General features: G+C 40.3%; 1 protein-coding gene across 27 annotated transcripts in view; it reads right to left on the minus strand.

The window, feature by feature from the left end:
* Window positions 1-23,934, minus strand: part of DTNA (dystrobrevin alpha) — a 339,219-nt gene that overhangs the window by 51,350 nt on the left and 263,935 nt on the right. For 17 of the 27 annotated variants that reach the window (XM_089678322.1, XM_089678323.1, XM_089678320.1 and 14 more), the window contains 2 exons: window positions 13,155-13,247; window positions 1,629-1,716 (listed from right to left, as the gene is read on the minus strand). In XM_089678322.1, the coding sequence (XP_089534448.1) occupies window positions 1,629-1,716; window positions 13,155-13,247 (181 nt within the window). The remainder of the gene's footprint in view (window positions 1-1,628; window positions 1,717-13,154; window positions 13,248-23,934) is intronic. The other 10 variants (XM_089678333.1, XM_089678338.1, XM_089678346.1 and 7 more) reach the window with 1 other exon arrangement.

The raw sequence follows: 23,934 nt of genomic DNA on the forward strand, positions 1-23,934 counted from the left end.
AAAAAAAGGTGCATGCACCATTTTAAAAATGTGGCCACAGGGAACAGATGGTGCTTTTGCACCATGCTGTTTCCCTGTGGTTCCCACACTAGCAATTGTGCTGCAGGTTGAGATGCGTGGGGTTGCCATTAAGAATGAATGGCAGCCCTGTGTGTCTCTACAGAGCACTGCGTTTTGGCTATGGATGGTTGCAGGTGCGGGTACAGCTGTGATTCCTGTGCTCGTAACCACCCCACACAGTGTGAACCTTATTTGTGGCACAGAAATTGTCTTAATAGGTCCCCATCCTCTATGTTGTAGCATGGAGAGGTTAATTACAGAAAACAATGAAACACCTTAATACATAGACCCACTGGTGAAAAAGGTAAATTTAAATCATGTGCACACTGTTATCCTCTTACATGTCATACCATGTGCACACTACTATCCTCCTATTTGTGCATCACACTGCTGTCCTAGTAAATGGCATGTGATAACCGTGTGTGCATTTTTGGGACTGAAAAAAATGTATCTTCTTTATAAAAACATGGGTTGAACAAAAAAAGTGACTCAATTCACCATCCACACGCTCGATTTCCTCGTCATCAGAATAAACTGATCAGAGCTGACACCTATAGCTGGTGGTGCTGACTGAGCAGATATTTTCCAACAGTAGATCCACTTCTGTACAACCAACCTGCCCATATATGTGGATTGAAATTCACCTGGTCCCTGGTGATCTAGCCAAATTTCAATCCATGTATGGCCAGCTTAAATGCATAATAGTAAACTCTGTCCTACTAAAAGCAGGGGTGTTCATCCTGTGGCCCTCCGAGCCCTCTGATGTGGACCTCGACTTCAAACGAGGGAAGTGCACTTCTATTACAGCCTGCGGGTTTGGTGCGCTTACTGAAAGCACACCAAAACTCCTAAAGACAAGCGTTTTGGTGCACTTTCAAAAAGTGCACCACACCAACAAGATATAATAGAAGTCTATTGCAAAGTAAAGCTAAGCTGCACGTGCACTGTGTTGCACCCATGCTGCAGCAAATCGGCATGCAAGTAGACTTATAGGGGGCACAGGACAGTAAGAGATATTTTACATTTGGGGTTTAGGAGGGGCATGGTAAAACCCCATAGTTGAGATGTATTTTTACCACACACCCCCAACCACTGGTGTAGTGCCCGTGCAGCCTCCCTGTCAAATTCTGTTTTACACTGGTGTAGCTCCAGGGATCACAATGGTGACCCTGCCCCATGCTCCAGGAGGCCCGTGTGGCCTCCCTGTCACATTCTGTTTTGCACATGGACAGGAGGAGCGGCTGCAGCAGGATATACAAGAAGCGGTCCTCTCCAATTTCCTCCTGCAACCGCTGAAAAATGTAGCTATAATACCCATGGCTGCATGAATACAATGGTGCTGCTGAACAGTTTGCATTTGAAAGAATGCAGTTAGTGTTCAGCCAAAAATCTTCCACCTGGCTTAGTCGATTTTTAAAGTGACTTCTGTCGAGCTGGAAGGGGCTTTCAGGGAAACACTGCAGGTTGAATTTCATCTGGATCAGCAGGAATCAAGCCGTCTATGGGGCCTTAAGTCCTTTTAGAAAGGTATCATTTACTTTTTCCAACTGAAGACAAAACAAACTTACTGATGAAGAGGTCTCAGCTGCCAGCCTTGCTGCATATCTGGCGATCAACCTGTGTTCTTCATCTAGGCGACTGGGACTGTCCAGCATTCTGTATACAGGATCAGATAACGGGAAACACATGGTAAATATAAATATTTTAACATTAGTATGCTACATTGCATGCTTGAAAATAACAGACTTTACCGGAAGGTAAAATGCTAGCTATAACTTTTTTTTTTTTTTGGATAGAATGGGGACAGAATACATTGTCTGTCAGGTTTGTTATTGACATTTGTGCTACCATAAACTTAAGGTTTCCTTGCTTTCTTGCCCCAGTCATGACTGGAAGTTGGGGCAAATCAGCAATAAAAACCTGACAAAGGTTTTAACTATACCAGAAACTTTTTTGCTTTTGAAGATTGGTGATATCTCCTGTTACATTCAGTCTCTTTGACCATCTTTACAAGTACAGGAAGTGTAGGAAAATCTTTTCAATAGGGATATAGAAAGCAAGAAAGTCATGATTCCAAACCATAAAAGAAGTTTCGGATGCCATTTTAATTCAGGGTAAATGCTATATTGAGAGCCTATTATGTACCTATAGTACAAGGTAACTGATATCAGCTGGTCAGAATTTTTAACACCTGTTTATGTGGCATTTCCCATAGAAATACTGGATACAATTTATTAAAGCACAGCCATATACAGTATGTACAAGTCATAGCAGAATACATATTATTGCATTGTGAATTCCAAGTGTTATTTTCAAATACAAGAAAATTGTAGAATTGACAGTAATGAACTTGTTTTGATCACAAAGAATTAAACATAATGAAAAGGTGTACTCCAGATTAATAAGAAAAATCTTACAGCAAAGACAGCTGCACAAAAGGGACACAAAGAAATATAAACAGTAAGTATGGTGTACACAGCAGGTCCTTTTAGTCCAGTACTCAACTTTGATGTCTCTTTATATATACAAAGTAAAATACTAATTCATACTTATTCAGGCTATACATGGGTGGAATTCTAAATGAATTTTCTTTCAAAAATTGTAACTAAGCATTTTCATTTGAATTTTGCACCATTAGTGTGCCACAGCATCGGACGAATTCCATGAGGCCATGGAATTTGAGTGATCAGACTTGTTGGAAATTTTTTTAAAAATAAATGAATTTCTAATCAATGATGGGAGAATAGTGTGAGAAATATAGTCGAAAAAGAAATGAGAATGAGATGTGACCTGGAAAGAAAAGAAGATTCCCAGCCATGAAAATTCTTTTCTGTAGCCACATGAGGAGAAATTGAAGGCTTGGTTAATTGAATTTCGAAATCAATGGTGGCACCATCGGATTACAAAATAAACAAAATTTCTGATTTTCTAAAGAAAATTCCTTCAGAATTCGACCCATGTATAGCCTGCCTTAGTATCTAAATCCAGTTCACAATGAACTCGCATTTACTGCACAGCTGCTGAAAACCATCTGTCCCAAGTTACCAAGGTTTCTGGTAGCTTACGGCATATATACAAAAGGTAATTTTTAGTTTGGAGCCCTATTCATACTTGTTTGTTTTGATGGAACAAAACTCTTGCATATTGGTGTAAGACTTTCCAAGTCGAAATCCCATTTTTACCAATATGACTTGTTCACATGTAATTTTAAAAAACAAAAAAGGAAAAATGGATTTAGCTCAATACCTCTACCCAAATCGCTTTTTCAACCATTGTATGGGAGTAAGAAAACAGACAGATATCATTAGCATACAAAATACTTAATTTATTAATTTAAATGACAAAAAAAACACACTCCGAACAAAACAAACCCCACTAAAACCCTTAAACAATCATGTTCAGGGACCTATAGGATTGATATATCATATTTTAAATTAAAAAACATTTATTGTAATTTCCTACTGAGAGCTCTCAGGAAAACAGGGACAGTGATAGATAGAAATTAGAAAGGTGGCCACAAAGAATATATATTTTCAAGCGTAATATGGTATGGAGTAAAAAGTGAGCACTCTTATAAAAGCAGCTATAGCACTAAAACGTAACCAAAATAAAAATCTCAATATTAAGAAAATACTTCATTGCTGGTGCTCTGTAACAGTGAGGTAAGAATACGCACTCACCAGATACGTAATGGTATTATGCATTAAATGAATCAAACAAAGGTCCCATTTAAGGAAATGGATTGAGCCAGGTCAAGGACTAACCTCCCTCTGGGTGGTATGTGGTACGTCAGGATTAGATTCGTGTTTAGGATCGTCAGGTACTCAACACAGCTACTGTACTGTATATGTATGCTGTGGGATCCATGTAGCAAAGTGAAAAGCACAGTGATAAAAACTCCACGTGACTTTATCGCAGTGCAGGCTTTGCCCATAGTTCATTTTCCACCAAAGTGGAAATACCATTACGCATCTGGTGAATGCGTATTCTTACCTCACTGTTAAAGAGCACTGGCACTGAAGTATCGCTACAGTTTACAATATATGTGCACGGATTGTCACCTATGGACTATTTATATATTGATTATATTTATTGATCATTAATATTTATATGAGACATTATTTATTTTATTATATTTTTTAAGCGCTGCACTTTTTATTTTCTTAGTACTGATATTTTCAAGCATGCTGGATAATTGTTTCAAAGTCCACCATAAACAGTATCTGGTTATCAAAGATATGTACATAGACTTTTGTGCATAGATTTTCCTCAACAGGTACACTCCAGTTGAATAACAGGCCTGATTAAATCTGTCCTGTTTAGGGGCTGTTTAATTGTATTTGCATCCTAGATTCCATACATAGACACAATTGAATAAGATGGCTGTAATCAAGCACGGAGATCCAAAAACAACACAATGTGGTCCAGAGGGGGTAACAATGATGGTAGTAACAGACTTATAGGGGCATGTGTTGCCTAAAGTTTACTCCATATAGCTTTTGGCCTCCCTCACACTATCACACTAGCAATTCGTGTCATTCAAAAAGGTATCCATACTGACTCTTTAGCTTGATTCCTCAGCATACGGAATATACATACATACAGTTGTGTTCAAAATAATAGCAGTGTGTTGAATAAAGTGAATAAAGCTCAAAATCCTTCTAATAGCTTTTATTTCCATACACACATGTATTGGGAACACTACACATTCTATTCCAAATCAAAACATGAAGAAAAATATATCAAATTTGTGTTGTTCGTCTAAAAAAATTGAAGAAAAGTGAATATTAGTCTGTTCAAAAAATTAGCAGTGCTTGTATGCTTCTTTACAAACTCAAACATTCACTATATAAACTGAAAAATGTTTGAAGATTTTGCTTTCCTTTGAATCACTTAATTAATATTTAGTTTTTTAAGCACTGTTTCTGAGAACTGCTGTACATCTGTGTTGCATGGAGTTAACCATCTTCTGGCATCTGTGAACAGGTATTCCAGCCCAGGATGATTGGACTACATTCCACAGTTCTTCTCTATTTCTTGGTTTTGCCTCAGAAACTGCATTTTTGATGTCACCCCACAAGTTTTCTATTGGATTAAGATCCGGGGATTGGGCTGGCCACTCCATAATGTCAATCTTGTTGGTCTGGAACCAAGATGTTGCACGTTTACTGGTGTGTTTGGGGTCGTTGTCTTGGAACACCCATTTCAAGGGCATTTCCTCTTCAGCATAATGCAGCATGAACTCTTCAAGTATTCTGATGTATTCAAACTGATCCATGATCCCTGGTATGCGATAAATAGGCCCAATACCGTAGTATGAGAAACATCCCCATATCGTGATGCTTGCGCAACCATGCTTCACTGTCTTCACAGTGTACTGTGGCTTGAATTCAGTGTTTGGGGGTCGTCTGACAAACTGTCTCCAGCCACTAGACCAAAAAGAACAATATTACTTTCATAAGTCAACAAAATGTTGCGCCATTTCTCTTTAGGCCAGTCAATGTGCTCTTTGGCAAATTGTAACCTCTCCAGCACATTTTGTCTTTTTGTCAACAGTGGGACTTTGCGGGGGCTTCTTGCAGATAGCTTGGCTTCACATAGGTGTCTTCTAATTGTAACAGTACTCACAGGTAACTTTAGACCTTCTTTGATCTTCCTGGAGCTGATTGTTGGCTGAGTCCTTGCCATTTTGGCTATTTTTCTATCCATTTGAATGGTAGTTTTTTGCTTTCTTCCACGTCTTTCAGGTTTTGGTTGCCATTTTAAAGCATTTGCGATCATTTTAGCTGAGCAGCCTATCATTTTCTGCACTTCTTTATATGTTTTCCCCTCTCCAATTAACTTTTTAATCAAGGTACGCTGTTCTTCTGAACAATGTCTGGAATGACCCATTTTCCTCAGAATTTCAGAGAGAAATGCACTGTAACTAGCATGTACAACATTTGCTGCCTTCCTTCCTTAAATAAGGGCAATAATTACCACCAGTTTTTCAAAGAATCAATGACCTCAATAATAGAGGTCCACACTGCTATTATTTTGAACATGCCCCTTTCAATTAGTGATTCAATTACACAGAATCAGCAGCATGCATGTCATGACTGTTGGATCTGTTGGATTTCTATTACTCTACTACACCTGCTAGTAAATTATTTGCCATGTAGAAATATAATTTCTACCAAAAACAGTGATTGATCAGGTTAGTGATGTCTGACTGCTATTATTTTGAACACAAATGTATATACATATATATACAGTCAGGTCCATAAATATTGGGACATCGACACAATTCTAACATTTTTGGCTCTATACACCACCACAATGGATTTGAAATGAAACGAACAAGATGTGCTTTAACTGCAGACTGTCAGCTTTAATTTGAGGGTATTTACATCCAAATCAGGTGAACGATGTAGGAATTACAACAGGTTGCATATGTGCCTCCCACTTATTAAGGGACCAAAAGTAATGGGACAGAATAATAATCATCAATCAAACTTTCACTTTTTAATACTTGGTTGCAAATCCTTTGCGGTCAATTACAGCCTGAAGTCTGGAACGCATAGACATCACCACACGCTGGGTTTCATCCCTGGTGATGCTTTGCCAGGCCTCTACTGCAACTGTCTTCAGTTCCTTCTTGTTTTTGGGGCATTTTCCCTTCAGTTTTGTCTTCAGCAAGTGAAATGCATGCTCAATCGGATTCAGGTCAGGTGATTGACTTGGCCATTGCATAACATTCCACTTCTTTCCCTTAAAAAAACTCTTTGGTTGCTTTTGCAGTATGCTTTGGGTCATTGTCCATCTGCACTGTGAAGCGGCGTCCAATGAGTTCTGAAGCATTTGGCTGAATACGAGCAGATAATATTCCCGAAACACTTCAGAATTCATCCTGCTGCTTTTGCCAGCAGTCACATCATCAATAAATACAAGAGAACCAGTTCCATTGGCAGCCATACATGCCCACGCTATGCCACTACCACCACCATGCTTCACTGATGAGGTGGTATGTTTAGGATCATGAGCAGTTCCTTTCCTTCTCCATACTCTTCTCTTCCCATCACTCTGGTACAAGTTGATCTTGGTCTCATCTGTCCATAGGATGTTGTTCCAGAACTGTGAAGGCTTTTTTAGATGTCGTTTGGTAAACTCTAATCTGGCCTTCCTGTTTTTGAGGCTCACCAATGGTTTACATCTTGTGGTGAACCCTTCTCTTGATTGTTGACTTTGACACACATACACCTACCTCCTGGAGAGTGTTCTTGATCTGGCCAACTGTTTTGAAGGGTGTTTTCTTCACCAGGGAAATAATTCTTCGGTCATCCACCACAGTTGTTTTCCGTGGTCTTTCGGGTCTTTTGGTGTTGCTGAGCTCATCGGTGCGTTCCTTCTTTTTAAGAATGTTCCAAACAGTTGTTTTGGCCACGCCTAATGTTTTTGCTATCTCTCTGATGGGTTTGTTTTGTTTTTTTCAGCCTAATGATGGTTTGCTTCACTGATAGTGACACAGCTCTTTGGATCTCATCTTGAGAGTTGACAGCAACAGATTCCAAATGCAAATAGCACACTTGAAATGAACTCTGGACCTTTTATCTGCTCATTGTAATTGGGATAATGAGGGAATAACACACACCTGGCCATGGAACAGCTGAGAAGCCAATTGTCCCATTACTTTTGGTCCCTTAACAAGTGGGAGGCACATATGCAAACTGTTGTAATTCCTACACGTTCACCTGATTTGGATGTAAATACCCTCAAATGAATGCTGACAGTCTGCAGTTAAAGCACATGTTGTTCATTTCATTTCAAATCCATTGTGGTGGTGTATAGAGCCAAAAATTTTAGAATTGTGTCGATGTCCCAATATTTATGAACCTGACTGTGTATATATATCCTATACAATGGTTGAAAAAGTGATTTGGGTAGAGGTATTGAGCTAAATATGGGCAGCACAGTGGCTAAATGGTAAGCAATTCCACCTGGCAGTACTAGGGTCGTTGGTTCGAATCCCAACAACGGCACCACCTGCCTGGAGTTTGCATGTTCTCCCTGTGCCTGCATGGGTTTCCTCCGGGTACTCCGGTTTCCTCCCACACTCCAAAGACATGCTGTTAGGTGAATTGGATCCTGTCTAAATTGTCCCTAGTATGTGTATGTATGAATGTGAGTTAGGGACCTTAGATTGTACACCCCTTGAGGGTTAGGGACTGATGTGAATGTACAATATATATGTAAAGCGCTGCATAAATTGACGGCACTATATAAGTACCTGAAATAAATAATAAATGAATCCATTTTTCCTTTTTTGAAATTATTGCTTATGTGGTATGCTCCTTCCCCTAATTAATGGGATATATAACAAATAAGCTTGTGACCTAGAAGGATCAAGTATATTTTAACTTTTTGTGCTTGCTTAAATGTACTATATATACTCGAGTATAAGCCGACCCAAATATAAGCCGAGGTACCTAATTTTACCACAAAAAACTGGGAAAAACTATTGACTCGAGTATAAGCCGAGGGTGGGAAATGAGGCACCTACTAGTCAATGTAAAAAATTGGTGTCAGTGGGAGGAATAGTGCCCCATCATTGGTGTCAGTGGGAGGAATAGTGCCCCATCATTGGTATCACTGGGAGGAATAGTGCCCCATCGTTGGTGTCAGTGGGAGGAATAATGCCCCATCATGTTGTCTGTGGGAGGAATAGTGCCCCATCATTGGTGTCAGTGGGAGGAATAGTGCCCCATCGTTGGTGTCAGTGGGAGGAATAGTGCCCCATCATTGGTGTCAGTGGGAGGAATAGTGCTCCATCGTTGGTGTCAGTGGGAGGAATAATGCCCCATCATTAGTATCTGTCAGGAATCTAGGAATGACCAGAAAGGTGTGGACTGACACAGGGAAACGCAGGTTTCAGGTATAGCATAATAATACAGTTTAGTATTAGCCACCCAGATATATATATATATATATATAAACGCACAGTGAACAAACCAACCTTCCACTAACCTTAGTAGGTGCAGGAACACAGGCGTAGTCAGGGCTGGAGAGGTGGAACAGTCAGGCCGGCAGTAGGGTTCTGTAATGACCGTTTGGTGGTACCTCTAGTGGTCCCCAGGACAGGATTCCCCAGGGCGCGGAGTCTAAGTCCCAGTCTGCTTATTCACCAGGGCCCCTGATGGTGAGGATGGACTTGGAGCAGACAGGAACCAGGTCGCGGCCCCTGAGTACACCTGCTAGTGGTAGAGGGATCCGCCAGAGGTATGTGCAGGTACGGCTGGATCCATGCAGGATGGATGGATGGCAGAGTAGTTAGCGTGGTCAGACGGGCCAAGTCAGCAACATGCGGGCAGCAAGGTACCAAAAGAGCAGGCAGAGAATGGTCAAGGTCACAAGCCGGGTTCAGTAACTCACGGGCAGCGCGGTACAGGGGATCAGGCAGAAAGATGGTCAGGCAAGCCAGGGGTTCAACAGGAGACGGTCAGCAGAGGTCAGGATCAAGCCGGGTCAGCAACGAAGCAGGAACACAAGATACCAGGTACAGAGGCTCATGGGAAAACATACACCAAGGCCCAGATCACAGGCCTGGTCATGCCTTAAATACACCTTTCTGCAATCAGCCCCAGGTTTGGCTGATTGCACGTGTGATCTTCTGGCTGCTGAGAGCACCCGCTGGTCAGCTCTGGTACTGCAGCCCACACGGCAGATGAGTCCCACCACCAGTGCTGAGTCCATTCCTGACAGTACCCCCCCCTCAAGGAGCGGCCTGAGTCCATTCCTGACAGTATCAGTGACACCAATGATGTGGCACTATTCCTCCCACTGACACCAATGACACTTGATGACCCCTGTTGCAGTATGGTGCTGCTGCAGCCAGCATATGTGGTTGCAGCAGCACCTCTGCACTGCACACTTACCGGCTTTTCCCTCACTCAATTTTCGCGGGTCCGCTCGGCTCCGCCTCCTCGCCCGTGATTGGCCGCCTGTGTACCTTTCCCGAGCTACAGTTCTGGCGGCCAATCACCGGTGAGGAGGCGGAGCCGAGCGGCAGGAGTGAGGGAGTGGGCGGAGTGACGGAAGGAGCAGCGCTTCCTGGATGGATCATCGCGGGACTGGAGCCAGGTAAGAGACAGCAGCCCTCTGCCCACCCCTGTACGCGCCCCCCTTGACGGAGCCTCGCGCCCCCCCTGGGGGGCGCGCCTCACTATCTGCAGATGTTGACTCGAGTATAAGCCGAGGGGGCCGTTTTTCAGCACAAAAAATGTGCTGAAAAACTCGGCTTATACTCGAGTATATACGGTAAGTGCTGCAGTTTAGTGCGAAAGACAAAGAAAACTCTGTGGATCCATTCACATCTAAACGTGTGTTTTACCAAGTGTACTGCATGCACACAGAACAGTGTAAATCTGAGCAGGTACAGTTATATCCATATATATTTGGACACAGGCACAATTTTAGTTTTTTTCAGGTACTTACCAAAACATATTCAAGCTATAGTTCTATAATTGATATGGGCTGAAAGTGCACACTCTCAGGTTTAATTTGAGGGTATGTACATCCAAATTGGAGGAAGTATTTAAGAATTACAGCTCTTAAAATTAGCCTTTTTCAAGGGGCCAAAAGTAATTGGACAATTGAATAAAAAGCTGTTTCATGGCTAGGTGTGGGCTACTCCTTTGTTATTTCTTCATCAATTAAGCAGGTAAAAGATCTGGAGTTTATTCTAAGTGTGGTATTTGCATTTGGAATCTATTGTTGTGAACCTACATCATGTGTTCAAAGGAGCTGTCCATGCAAGTGAAACAGGCCATTGTAAGGCTTCAAAAATGAAACACATCCATCAGAGAGATAGCAGCAACATTAGAAGTGGCCAAATCAACAGTTTGGTACATTCCGAGGAAAGAAGAATGCACTGGTGAGTTCTGCGACATAAAAAGACATGGATGTCCATGGAAGACAACAGTGGTGGATGATCGCAGGATCCTCTCTATGGTAAAGAAAAACCCATTCACAACATCTAGACAAGTGAAAGACACTCTCCAGGAGGTGGGCGTATCATTGTCAAAGTTTACAATCAATAGAAGACTTCACGAGAGCAAATACAGAGGGTTCACCTCAAGGTGCAAACCATTCATAAGCCTGAAGAGTAGAAATGCCAGATTAGACTTTGCCAAAAAACATCTAAAAAAGCCAGACCAGTTCTGGAAAAGCATTCTTTGGACGGATGAAACGAAGATTAATCTGTACCAGAATGATGGGAAGGCATGGAGAAGGCTTGGAACAGTTCATGATCCAAAGCACACAATGTAATCTGTAAAACATGGTGGAAGCAGTGTGATGACATGGGCCTGCATGGCTTCCAGTGGCACTGGGTCATTGGTGTTTATTGATGATGTGACAGAAGACAGAAGCAGCCAGATGAATTCTGCAGTGTTTAGAGATATACGGTCAGCCAAGATTCAGCCAAATGCAGCAAAGTTGATTGGACGGTGCTTCACAGTACAGATGGACAATGGTCCAAAACACACTGCAAAACAACCCAGGAGCTTTTGCAGGAAAAGAAGTGGAATATGGCCGAGTCAACCACCTGATCTCAACCCAACTGAGCATGCATTTCACTTGCTGACGGCAGAAAGACCCACAAACAAAGAACAACTGAAGACAGCTGCAAAGAGACTGGCAAAGAATCAGAAAGGAGGAACTCCAGTCTTTGGTAATGTCCATGGGTTCCAGACTTCAGGCAGTCATTGCCAGTAAAGGATTCTCAACATACAAAATATTGAAAAATGAACATTTTATTTATGATTATATTCATTTGCCCAAATATATTTGAGCTCCTGAAAATCGAGGGACTGTGTATAAAAATTGTTACAGTTCCTAAAATTTGTACTTGATATTTATGTTCAACCCCTTGAATTAAAACTGAAAGTCTGCATTTCAAATTCATTTGGATTGTTTAGTTTTAATTTATTCTGGTGGCATACAAATGAAAATTGTGCCTGTGTCCAAATATATATCGACCTAACTGTACATATACTAATTTGCCAGCCTTTAGAATGTTATTCTGTTCCAGATTTAAAAGAGAACTGTTTATTACCAGTAGTAGTGTATCCACCATAGTGCAGTGGTATAATGTGAAAACTCCAGCAAGAGCCTGAGGAGACTTCAAATGGGTTAATGAATTCCATATATAGCATTACACCAAGGGTGTCCAACCTGCGGTCCAAGACGGCTATGAATGCGGCCCAACACAATCACAATCTTATTTAGAAATGTTTATTTTTTTGGAATTTTTTTATAAAATGGTGTTTACACTTAGCAAACACATACTAGACTTTTATAAGAGTTATCTTCCCAAATAAAAATATTCCACTCTTTACAACCACGCCTTATTCATGTCATCAATTTTTGGCAGCACCTACATTTGTGAGCAACAATTTTTTTTAAAGGATGAGGAACACAAAAGGGCAAAATTAGAACCAAGGTATCGGATGAGCACCTTGCTACTACATCCATCGGATCAAATATTGATGCATTAGTTTATCAAACACTGTCAAATATCGCACTCGTTTTTTGTTTCCCTCATTAACTTTTATAATAAAAATATTACAAAAAAATTAAGTTGTTTTACTAATACATTTAATAATACAGCTATCTTATGTATTAAATGTAGTACTAATACAATTATCTATATCAGTGATCGTCAACTTGTGATCTGCCTGACTTTTTCTGCTCATCTGCTCATCAACTGTCCTTATTGTTAGTGTATATGTGGCCCAAGACCATTCCTCTTTTTCCAATGTGGCTCAGGAAAGTCAAAAAGTTAGACACCCCTGCATTACACACTTCAGTTGTACATTGTGCATGTAGAAATACAGATGACAGTAGAAAAAATTGAACAAATATAACACAGTAATATTCTGATTGATTCATTATTTAATACGTTATGTAAGGAACAAGCCTACATTTCTTCAGTGGATCAATCATTAAGCTCTAAAGTCATTGCATGACCTGGTCAGCTATGTTTGTGTGGCTAGTAAGATGCATATGCTACAGCATCCATTCCGTGAGAGCAAGTGATATGCCAAGCCGTAACTAACCGTGAAAGGTTGTTCTGGAGCATGTTGGCATATACTCCGATGAGAACATGTTCATCAGCCAGCCTGTCTGCCACATCCAGGCTGTACTGTAACCTAAGAGAAGGTTTAGGAAATACATCAAATTTTACCAGGAGTCAGAAATAGCAATACAAAAAAGTGTACCACAATGAACCACAAACTGGAAAGTCTCAGGTTAAAGAGCAGAATCAGAAAATAAAACATGCAGGACATTCTCTCTCCTCTAAGCAAGACAGGAGATGCATGCTCTGGTTAGTTGGAAAATAACTACATTTTTGTACCAGCCTAATTTAATCAAATTAAAAGCTCAGCCATCTGGGAACAGCAACTGGCAAAACTGATCATGCTCTGAATTCTTATTTAATTTTTCCCTTCTGGTAAATAAACACAACTTCATACAGGACCAGAGGGAGAAGAGTAAAAATATAAGGCACAAATGGTTGCAGTAGTTATGTACACCTGGAAACTCAAGGACTGAGGGCACAAACTTAAGTCACCAAAAAGCATAAGAAAACACTAGCATATCATTTCTCTCCTAACCCTTTAAGCCAATACTGTCTCAGCCTTTTAGCATACTTTAAATGTTTATTTTCATGTATTTGCAGTCAAGCAGCGAACATGTTGTATTTCTGAATCATATGGGTTAAATTAAATTTTAGGAAATTTTGTTGAAAAAGTCACCATGAAGTCCTGCCATCAAGATTTAGGTGTGCTGGCAGCACATTACTTACCGTCTCCTCAACATGGAAAAGGTTACCTCTTTTCCATGTGCCTACTTAGGGAGCTATATTACTCCCTCCTATAAACTACTATACAAGCAAATTACCCAAGCCTTTATAGGGAACACTTGACATTCCCTTTGTTTTTCTTGGGTAGGCAGAATACCAGCAGCAAAACTACATATCTTTTTTTAACCACTTTGCCTCCGGAAAATTTTAACCCCTTCATGAACAGGGCGTTTTTAGTGCCGGTTCACATATATGCAGATTGGATGCAGTTTGAACCACATCCAATCTGCATGAAATGTGAAATAACTACTTCCTATGGTGCCTGTTCACATATATCTGATGCACTGGCGGTACGGATTCAGTGTGGTTTGAAAGAGTCCTGTATAATTTCTGAGCAGTGCTGGCTGGTCTAGGTGTGGATTACAGGCTATTGACTTATATGGGAACTGTTTCTAAACCGCACGTGTAAAGAGGGTAAAATCCTGACCTAGTCCTGTCCTGAACCTGAGGTAAACCTGACATGAACTTATGAACAACTATTGTGTCAATTAGCTGTGAAACCTGAGCTTCAATCTGCACTGTACATGTGTGAATTGGCTCCTAGTTATTCAGCATGCTATTTTACCTGGCAATTGTGCGGTCATGCAACACTGTACCAAATGAAACTTATGTAATTTTTTCACACAAATGGCACTTTCTTTTGGTGGTATTAGATCACCACTGGGTTTTCTATTTTTTTTTTGTATTATAAACGAAAAAAGACCGAACATTTTGAAAAAAAACCCCAAAACTAGATTTTTAATTTCTGTTATAAAAAATATCCAGTAAAATCAAATATCTTCATAAATGTAGGCCAAAATGTATTCTGCTACATATATGTGGTACACAAATTCCAAGAAGTGGATATTAATTGGTTTGTGTGAAAGTTTTAGCGACTGACACTGATGTCACTAGTGACACTAATACAGTGATCATACTGTACTAATGACACTGGCTGGGAAGGGATTAACATCAAGGGGAAATGAAGGGGTTAACTGTGTGCCTAACAAGTGTAATGTGTGCTGCTTTTATTCACAGATCAGTCAGTTTTTTTCCCCTGAACTCAGAGTTGATTTCAGGGAGAAGAATCGGCCAGATCGCTGTCTGTGGTCAGAGTTTTGTGTGTTTGTAAACACAAAACTCTGTGCTGTGATTGCCCACAGCCTATCAGCAGGTATAAAGACACAATCAATGGCTGCAACCTCCTATCAAACATGTGTTGTGACCAATCACAGCCCACGTCAGCAGATGGCATGTGCACATGCATGCCTGAAAACCAGGAAGTTTCCTGTGACGCACTGGTATGTCGCAGTGCATGATTGTGGCACCCGCTAGAAAAATGTACTGTTAATGGCAAGAGTTAAACTTCTGTATTCCTTATTTACTTGGTATTATCAATACCTATTCAAAGTCGCACCTTACATACTGAACAATGCAAATTTCTACAATTTGGGGACATATGAGAGTCTGAGCAGCTTCCCCAACTTTATAGAGAACAAACTTTTTGCTAATCTAAAAAGCTAATATGGTTTCCACCGCATTACCACCCTTCTGTTTTTGATGTGACATTACACTATTCCCTGAAACAATGGAATTCAATTAACTTCTCCAGTAGCATTTCCCCAATTTAACCTTATTGGGAATAATTCATTTCCCTTTATTTCGCCCAGCATAGAAGTCCCTGGCATTTAAATTCTGGTCAAACAGTCCAATACAGTCAGGTCCATAAATATTGGGACATCGACACAATTCTAACATTTTTGGCTCTATACACCACCACAATGGATTTGAAATGAAACAAACAAGATGTGCTTTAACTGCAGACTGTCAGCTTTAATTTGAGGGCATTTACATCCAAATCAGGTGAAAGGTGTAGGAATAACAGTTTTCATATGTGCCTCCCACTTGTTAAGGGACCTTCTTTTTAAGAATGTTCCAAACAGTTGTTTTGGCCACGCCTAATGTTTTTGCTATCTCTCTGATGGGTTTGTTTTGTTTTTTCAGCCTAATGATGGCTTGCTTCACTGATAGTGACAGCTCTTTGGATCTCATTTTGAGAGTTGACAGCAACAGATTCCAAATGCAAATAGCACAATTGAAATTAACTCTGGACCTTTTATCTGCTCATTGTAATTGGGATAATGAGGGAATAACACACACCTGGCCATGGAAAAGCTGAGAAGTCAATTGTCCCATTACTTTTGGTCCCTTAACAAGTGGGAGGCACATATGCAAACTGTTGTAATTCCTTTCATTTCATTTCAAATTCATTGTGGTGGTGTATAAAGCCAAACATGTTAGAATTTTGTCGATGTCCCAATATTTATGGACCTGACTGTCTGTGCAAAACCTAATCACCTTCACAAGAATTAAGACTTTTGACTACCTCCAGGAATTTTGGAAGGCATCCAGTTCTGAATGTTTTAGATATATTCAGATCTCCTTTTTCCTCCACACTTTCCTGAAAGATAAATCTGAGATGTTCTAGTCATATCTAACTTTTTCAGGAAGAACAATGGACCAGATGAATGTAGATTTGAACAGGTAGCAAGTTGCCAAGCGTTCTTCTAATGTACTAGCGTACTTGGAAAACACGTAAGGTTTTGATGTGTTAGTACCTAATCCCTGTAAGTATAGCTTAAAGTGGGACTTTAGTCAGAAAGACGTCCTGATAGATTACTTCATGTTAGCCTGTTTTGCAGCTATACCTATGTAAAGCATTAAAAATAAGTGCCTATACAAAATTCAGAACTGCACAGTCTGATCCTGCTCTGCACAGCCTTAGCATTGTGCCAGAAATCAGAGCCACTAGAGGCTGATCTGCTGGCAGCTTAAAAATTTCATGCTGCTCAGTGGCTCTGGGCTTCAGAAAAATGGCAGTCTCCAGCATAAAGGAGCCAGAACAATGTTGGAGGCAATTAGCAGCACACACCAATTTTGGTAGCATAATAATTCATGAGTAATGTATGTTCCTTGCTAAAGAACATTATTTTTTTTATCAAGCTGTTATATGTAAGGCTTCCCTTTTAAACATTCAGCGACTGAGCCATTGTAGCCTTACTGATTGGCTCTGAGGCTCACAGAACACAGCTCTGTCAGCACAGAGCTGTGTTCAGTGACAGTGGATCTAGTTGATTATTCATTCCCTGAAACAACTAAATCCACAGTAAAAGCAGCACACAGTACACACACAAACACATGTTAGGCACATATTTAACCCATTGATCACCCTAGATGTTAACTCCTTCCTGCCCAGTGTCAGTACAGCAACAGTGCATATTATTAGCACTGAGCACTTTAATAATGGCACTGGTGATGTCAGTGACAGTTCCCCCCAGCATTAGTTAGTGTCAGATTGACCGCTGCAGTATCACAGTCCCATTACAAGTTGCTGGTCGCCGCCATTACTAGTATAAAAATAAATAAATAAAAATTCCAGTATACATACCATAGTTTGTTGACACTGAAACTTTCACACAAACCTAATAAAAATACACCTATTGGGATTTTTTTTAACAAAGACATGTAGCAGAATACATCTTGGCCCAAATTTATTGAGATTTGATGTCGTTTTTTATGGGATATGTTTTATAGCAGAAATTAAAAAAATATGTTTTTCTTTTATATAATAAAGATAAAAAACCCAGAGGTGATCAAATACCACCAAAAGAAAGTTCTATTTGTGTGGAAAAAAAATACACATTTTGTTTGTGTACAGCGTTGCATGACCGTGCAATTGTTAAAGTAGCACAGTGCCTCGTAACAAAAAATGGCCTGGTCATGAAGGGGAAGTAAATCTTCCAGAGGGCAAGTAGTTAGTATGTATCAGCCTGCTCACCAGGCTCCTCTTATTTTGGGTCTATGTCCCATATCTGAAATATTATATACACAGCAATCAACAGTATAACTAAACCTTAATATGAATATAAATTAAAGGTCTCCATAAAACATCCAATAATGCGATAAAGTGCTTAAAATCCACTATTGCATCCTCTTCATTAAAGTGCTTCGTGTTCTGCAAAACATACAAAGTGACCTGGTGCTCAGAAAGTGCTTCTTAATCAATGAACCCTCTGGTGAGCACACTCACCAGATAAGGTGGACCCCTTGCTGTAAGCAAAAGAGTCAAAAAGTGCTCTTTCTGGTGAGGAATATCTCCTTCTCTTCCACTCGCTGTTGCTCTCCATTCTGCTCCAAGCTTTTGGTATATAGAGCATAGCATTCAATAGACTGGTGCCTCAAAATATAAGAGGGGAAGAGGAAGCCCTCATAGCGTACTAATAACCTAAAAAAATAGATTGTAGAATTACACTTACAATATCTGTAAAAATATTCTGCTTTGAATAAAACCTGCTGGGTGCGTTCTGTGGACCAGACTTGATGTCACTGGAAGCCGAAAGCTCTGTCCAACGTATTTTGTCCCTCTCACTGGGCTTCTGTCTGTGAAGACAGATTTCTGTTTGAGGCACCAGAGTATTCATTGCAATGTTTTATACTGAAAGCTTGGAGGAGAACAGAGAGTATCAGTGAGTGGAAGAGAAGGAGATATTCCTCATAAAAAGAGTGCTTTTGGACTCTTTTGCTTACAGCAGGGGTCTACCTTATCTGATGAGTGTAACAAGAGGGGTCACTGATTAAGGAGCCTGTTCTGAGCACCAAGTCACTTTGTATGGTTTGCAGACCATGGAGCACTTTAATGAAGAAGATGCAATAGTGGATTTGAAGCACTTCATCACGTTATTGAACGTTTTATGGACACTTGTTAATTTATATTCATATTAATGTTTAGTAATACTGTTGAGCGCTATGTATAAAATATTTCATGTAGTAGTCGGTCACACTTGACCAGCAGCACCAGTATTAATATAATTTTTTCATTTTTTTTATTGTTTGTAACCATAGCACAAGTTTTTGTATTTGTGTTGAATATGTCCCATATCTACTGGCACTGCCGCTATATGTTTAAAAACTTTTGATCAGAGTGCTTAATCTTATATATGCATCAAAGGTCACTTTCAAGTGACTGAAAACCTGAGGAAGCTTGACACTGAAAAATCCCATTTATGTAAACCTGAAGGAAAATAAAATAGTTATAAATATATTTTTAGCAACTAGACAAGGAACCACCAGATTTTGGGGACAACTCATATTATCTTACAGGGAGGTTAAACAATACGTATCAGGCACAATGATTAATGAGAAGCTCACAGCTATACTTACTTACATTAACAAGAAATTCTTGAAGGTCTGATCCCCCTGGATTTAACACCTTTATTCTGATGGGTTTGACCACACCTTGTTGCATATATGACAGCATCCTTTGTCACCCTGCATGGGCTTTGGCTGCCCTAGTGATCCAACCCCCACCCCACACTGTTCTCTCTTCTCCTTTTTCTCTTCTTTCGCTACCAGAGAATAAATTATCACCATTTCTTCTTCTATCCTTTTCACCCAAGCCGTCTACATATCAACTGGTCAGCCCATTTAAAGAGAATGATCTCCATTAGAGATTCGCACAGAGGGCTCATAGGTCAACTTTATACATTAAGTCTTTATGACTTCTCATTCACAAGCTGTTGCAAAATTCTTTATAATGTAGATTTCCTAAGGTATAATGCCACACTTTCATTTGCTTCAATGCCATTTATTACACATGCCATGTGCCATTCTTCATTGTACGATTTATATACTCCACTTTTGTATCATTATTCTATGGTATATCCTAAACATATGTCCTCCTTTTTATATGTGAAAAGACAACTTGGACACCTATATTAATATACTGCTCAAAAAAAATGAAAGGAACACTTTTTAATCAGAGTATAGCATCAAGTCAAATAAACTCCTGGGGTATTGATCTGGTCAGTTAAGTAGCAGAGGGGGTGTTTAATTAGTTTCATCTGCTTTGGTGTTAATGCAATTAACAACAGGTGCACTAGATGGTCAACAAAGATTAGACCCCCAAAACAGGAATGATTTTACAAGTGGAGGCCACTAACATTTTTTTCCCTACTGCTGTTTTCTGACTGTTTTTCACTAGTTTTGCATTTGGCTAGGGTCAGTGTCACTACTGGTAGCATGAAGAGATACCTGGACCCTACAGAGGTTGCACAGGCAGACCAACTCCACCAGGATGGCACATCAATATGTGCCATTTCCAGAAGGTTTGCTGTGTCTCCCAGCACAGTCTCAAGAGCATGGAGGAAATTCAAGGAGACAGGCAGTTACTCTAGGAAAGCTGGACAGGGCCGTAGAAGGTCCTTAACCAATCAGCAGGACCGGTATCTGCTGCTTTATGCAAGGAGGAACAGGATGAGCACTGTCAAAGCCCTACAAAATGACCTCAAGCAGGCTACTGGTGTGAATGTCTCTGACCAAACAATGAGAAACAGACTTCATGAGGGTGGCCTGAGAGTCCGACATCTTCTAGTGGGACCTGTGCTCACTGCCCGGCACCAAAGAGTTCAACTCGCATTTGCCACTGAACATCAGAATTGGCAGGTCCGCCACTGGCGTCCTGTGCTTTTCACAGATGAGAGCAGGTTCACGCTGAGCACATGTGACAGACGTGAAAGGGTCTGGAGAAGCCATGGAAAATGTTATCCTGCCTGTAACATCATTCAGCATGACCATTTTGGTGGTGGATCACTGATGGTCTGGGGAGGCATATCCATGGAGGGACACACAGACCTCTACAGGCTAGACAATGGTACCCTGGCTGCCATTAGGTAACGGTATGAAATCCTTGGACCCATTGTCAGGCCCTACACTGGTGCAGTGGGTCCTGGGTTCCTCCTGTGCACCACACTGCCCGGCCTCATGTGGCAAGAGTATGCAGGCAGTTCTTGAAGAATGAAGGAAATGATACCACAGAATGGCCCCCACACTCGCCTGACCTAAATCCAATAGAACACCCCTGGGATATCATGTTTCAGTCCATCCGACACCGCCAGGTTGCACCTCAGACTGCCCAGGAGCTCAGTGATACCCTGGTCCAGATCTGGGAGGAAATACCCAAGGACACCATTCGTCATCTCATTAGGAGCATGCCCTGATGTTGTCAGGCAAGCATACAATCACGTGGAGGACATACAAACTACTGAGTACCATTTTGAGTTGCTGCAATGAAATTTTAGAAAAATGAACTAGCCTGCTGCATAATATTTTCACTTTGATTTTTGGGTTGTCTTTGAATTCAGTCCTCTGTAGGTTGATCATTTTCATTTCCATCAAATGATGGGGCATCCTTACATTCCTAATGCATGACACAGTCCATATCAGTATAGATATCCAGCATGATATTTTTCCCAATTAAGATCTAATGTGTTTTCAAAGTGTTCCTTTTTTTGAGCAGTGTATTACTGAATTCTTCATATACAGCACTTTTGTATTGATATTCCACTGTACATTCTGACCATATTTCCTCCTTTTTTATGTTAAAAGGCAACTTTGGACATTTCAATGTATATTGCTTGCTTCCGTATACTTAAAACTCAAACATATTATAAAAGGAAAAGGATATGTCTTTGCTTTTACCAAGCATCCCTCTATTAAGGTGATCAAGGGGGAAATCAACTGCTATCTACAGGTATGTGCACGTGGACAATTTCTCCTTTGCTTTTGGCATTTTTTAGAGCATTTCTGAGGGATTCAAGCAACCCATTCTGCTGTGTTTCAATATTTATAAAGGTCCTTTAGAGTGCATTAAAAAAAGTATAAAACACTTATCAAATGCAAGCCATTTCCTTAAAAGCACCTGCAAGCACCTGTGGGTTTGATGCTCACATACACTGGCTATCTAATTCAGTACGCTACACAGTACCAAGCAGAATGCTTTTACAGCAAAGTATACTAAGACAACAAAAAAAACAAAAAAAAAACCTTCAACCTGTTGCAAATTGTCAAGATGGTATTTTTTTAATATATTTTTGTTGCATGTTTTTAATTATATTTTAATAAAGTAGAAATGTATTTACCATTTCTTTTGGTAAGAAGACGTAGCAATAAAGCACACACATATCCTTAAACTGTTACAATTGGCAAAATAAAAAAATGACATATCTGATGTCATTCAGTAGCATTTACACAACAGTCTGCCTGGTAAAGGTTTTTTTTACTGGCTAATTCGACAAGTAGATCTGTTGTTTTTCGATTTCTTGTAATAGGGTGATAAAGTTTGTTTTTCTGTTCAAAAGGCTTTTTTCAGGAATAAGAAAAATTCCATACATGTTGGCTGACACAGCAGACTTTGTAGCATGCAAGAACATGGAGCAATAATATGTAGGCTCATAATCAGAAAGTATATGCACGTTCTTGCAAATTGGAGCTAAAGAATACATTAACAGTAAACCAGCTGAGGACTGAAACATATCCAGTGGTACTGGTGGTTAGAAGGTGAGGGAAAAGAAGAGTGAGAGAAGAGTGGAGCAGAGTGGCATCAAAGTCAGCTGGCAAGAAATGGACTACCCAGGGTTGCCAGAACTTCATATTTTTGGCAACTTGGTCATAAAGGGTAGCATCAATTTTCCTGTAAATCACAGCAAGTGTAACATAATTTTTGACTTCAAGTATATTGAGGGTCACAGATTTCCATGCTGATGACAAAATTTGTTTTTCTTTAAAATCATTGCAGTATTGTACCTGTGGAACATGTTAGTTTAAATGAACTTTAAGTAAGGGTCAATCAAATAAAACTCTATCTAGATAAAATTGTTTAGGTCTCATGCACATTGGATGTTTTTACAACTGCTTCTACGTATAGAGGCATTTTTTTTCCTGCCTCTATACGGCCGTCCATGTTAGCCTATGTGTCCATGCACACATAATCTTTTAACAGTGTTTAGTGGCAGGAGAGTTTAGAGGCAGGAAAAAACCCACTGCCAGTGCATCTAAGAGCAGCAGAGTTTGGGCAGAAAAAATGCCTGATGCGCCTAAACGAGTGTGAACGCTAGGCACGTTTAGTGCTTCAGCATGCATTTCAATGGCCAGAATAAATTATTTATTCTGGCCAATTAAATAAATTACTGCCCAGGCACATGACACCTGTAAATGCACTAAAAGCGAAGTTCCACCCAAAAGGGGAAGTTCCACTTTAAAGATTGGTCCCCCGCACCCCATTAAGGATTGGCACCTTTGGGGAGCGGGTGCCCAAAATTGACAGGTACGCGGGTACCCACTTCTGCTGCGATCGCCTAGGCGATTGGAAGCAGAAGTTGTCCTTCTACCCTCCCTCCCTGTAGTCTTATGGGACATGTGACAGGTCCCAGAAGACGACAGGGCCATTCAGAAAGTGCAGCGCTACTCGTGCAAGCGCAGTTGGCACCCGGCTGTGCAGCCAAATATACTGGTGCCTGGAATACAGGAAGGCCAGTGAAATGGGCTGCGGCGGTGGCACCGCAGGATCAGGTGAGTGGCTGTTTTTTAAAAGTCAGCAGCTACAATTTTTGTAGCTGCTGACTTTTAATTTTTTACAGAGTGAGTGGAACTCCGCTTTAAACACTTGTAAAAGCATTAAACACATTTACAAGTGTCATAAGTTTTTTCTGCAAAAATGCTGCTGATTTCTAGGAGAGATAAAAAAAATTGTTCTGTTTGTATGAGGCCGTATGCAACTACAGCAAAGGGTTTTCCTTTTTTGGAAAAAAAAAAATGTTTGGTATGTTGCGAATAAAAACTAACTATTGTAAACACCCCTGTCAGTGTTACATGGTTTGTCCAAACTGTAACAGCCACTTTTTACTGGACAGCATGGCCTTCTAAATAAAAGGTATAAAAATAACAGAACTACTAACAGGATCAACAAGGAACAAAAATACTGTATAAATATAGGGGGTGACAAGAACCATTATGGAAATACCATTGACAGAATGCATCATGTATGACATTTTTTATTTTGCCCATAGTTTCACTATAATCAATGCTGTATGTTGCTTTGTCTGGCCACCCTCCATCTGTTATTAATAATCCAGGGTATACTAAAATCTAAATGGGGTAAA

Source organism: Staurois parvus, unplaced genomic scaffold, assembly GCF_062004578.1.
Source record: "Staurois parvus isolate SC_StPar_1 unplaced genomic scaffold, SC_StPar_1.0 ptg000203l, whole genome shotgun sequence".
NCBI lineage: Eukaryota > Metazoa > Chordata > Amphibia > Anura > Ranidae > Staurois > Staurois parvus.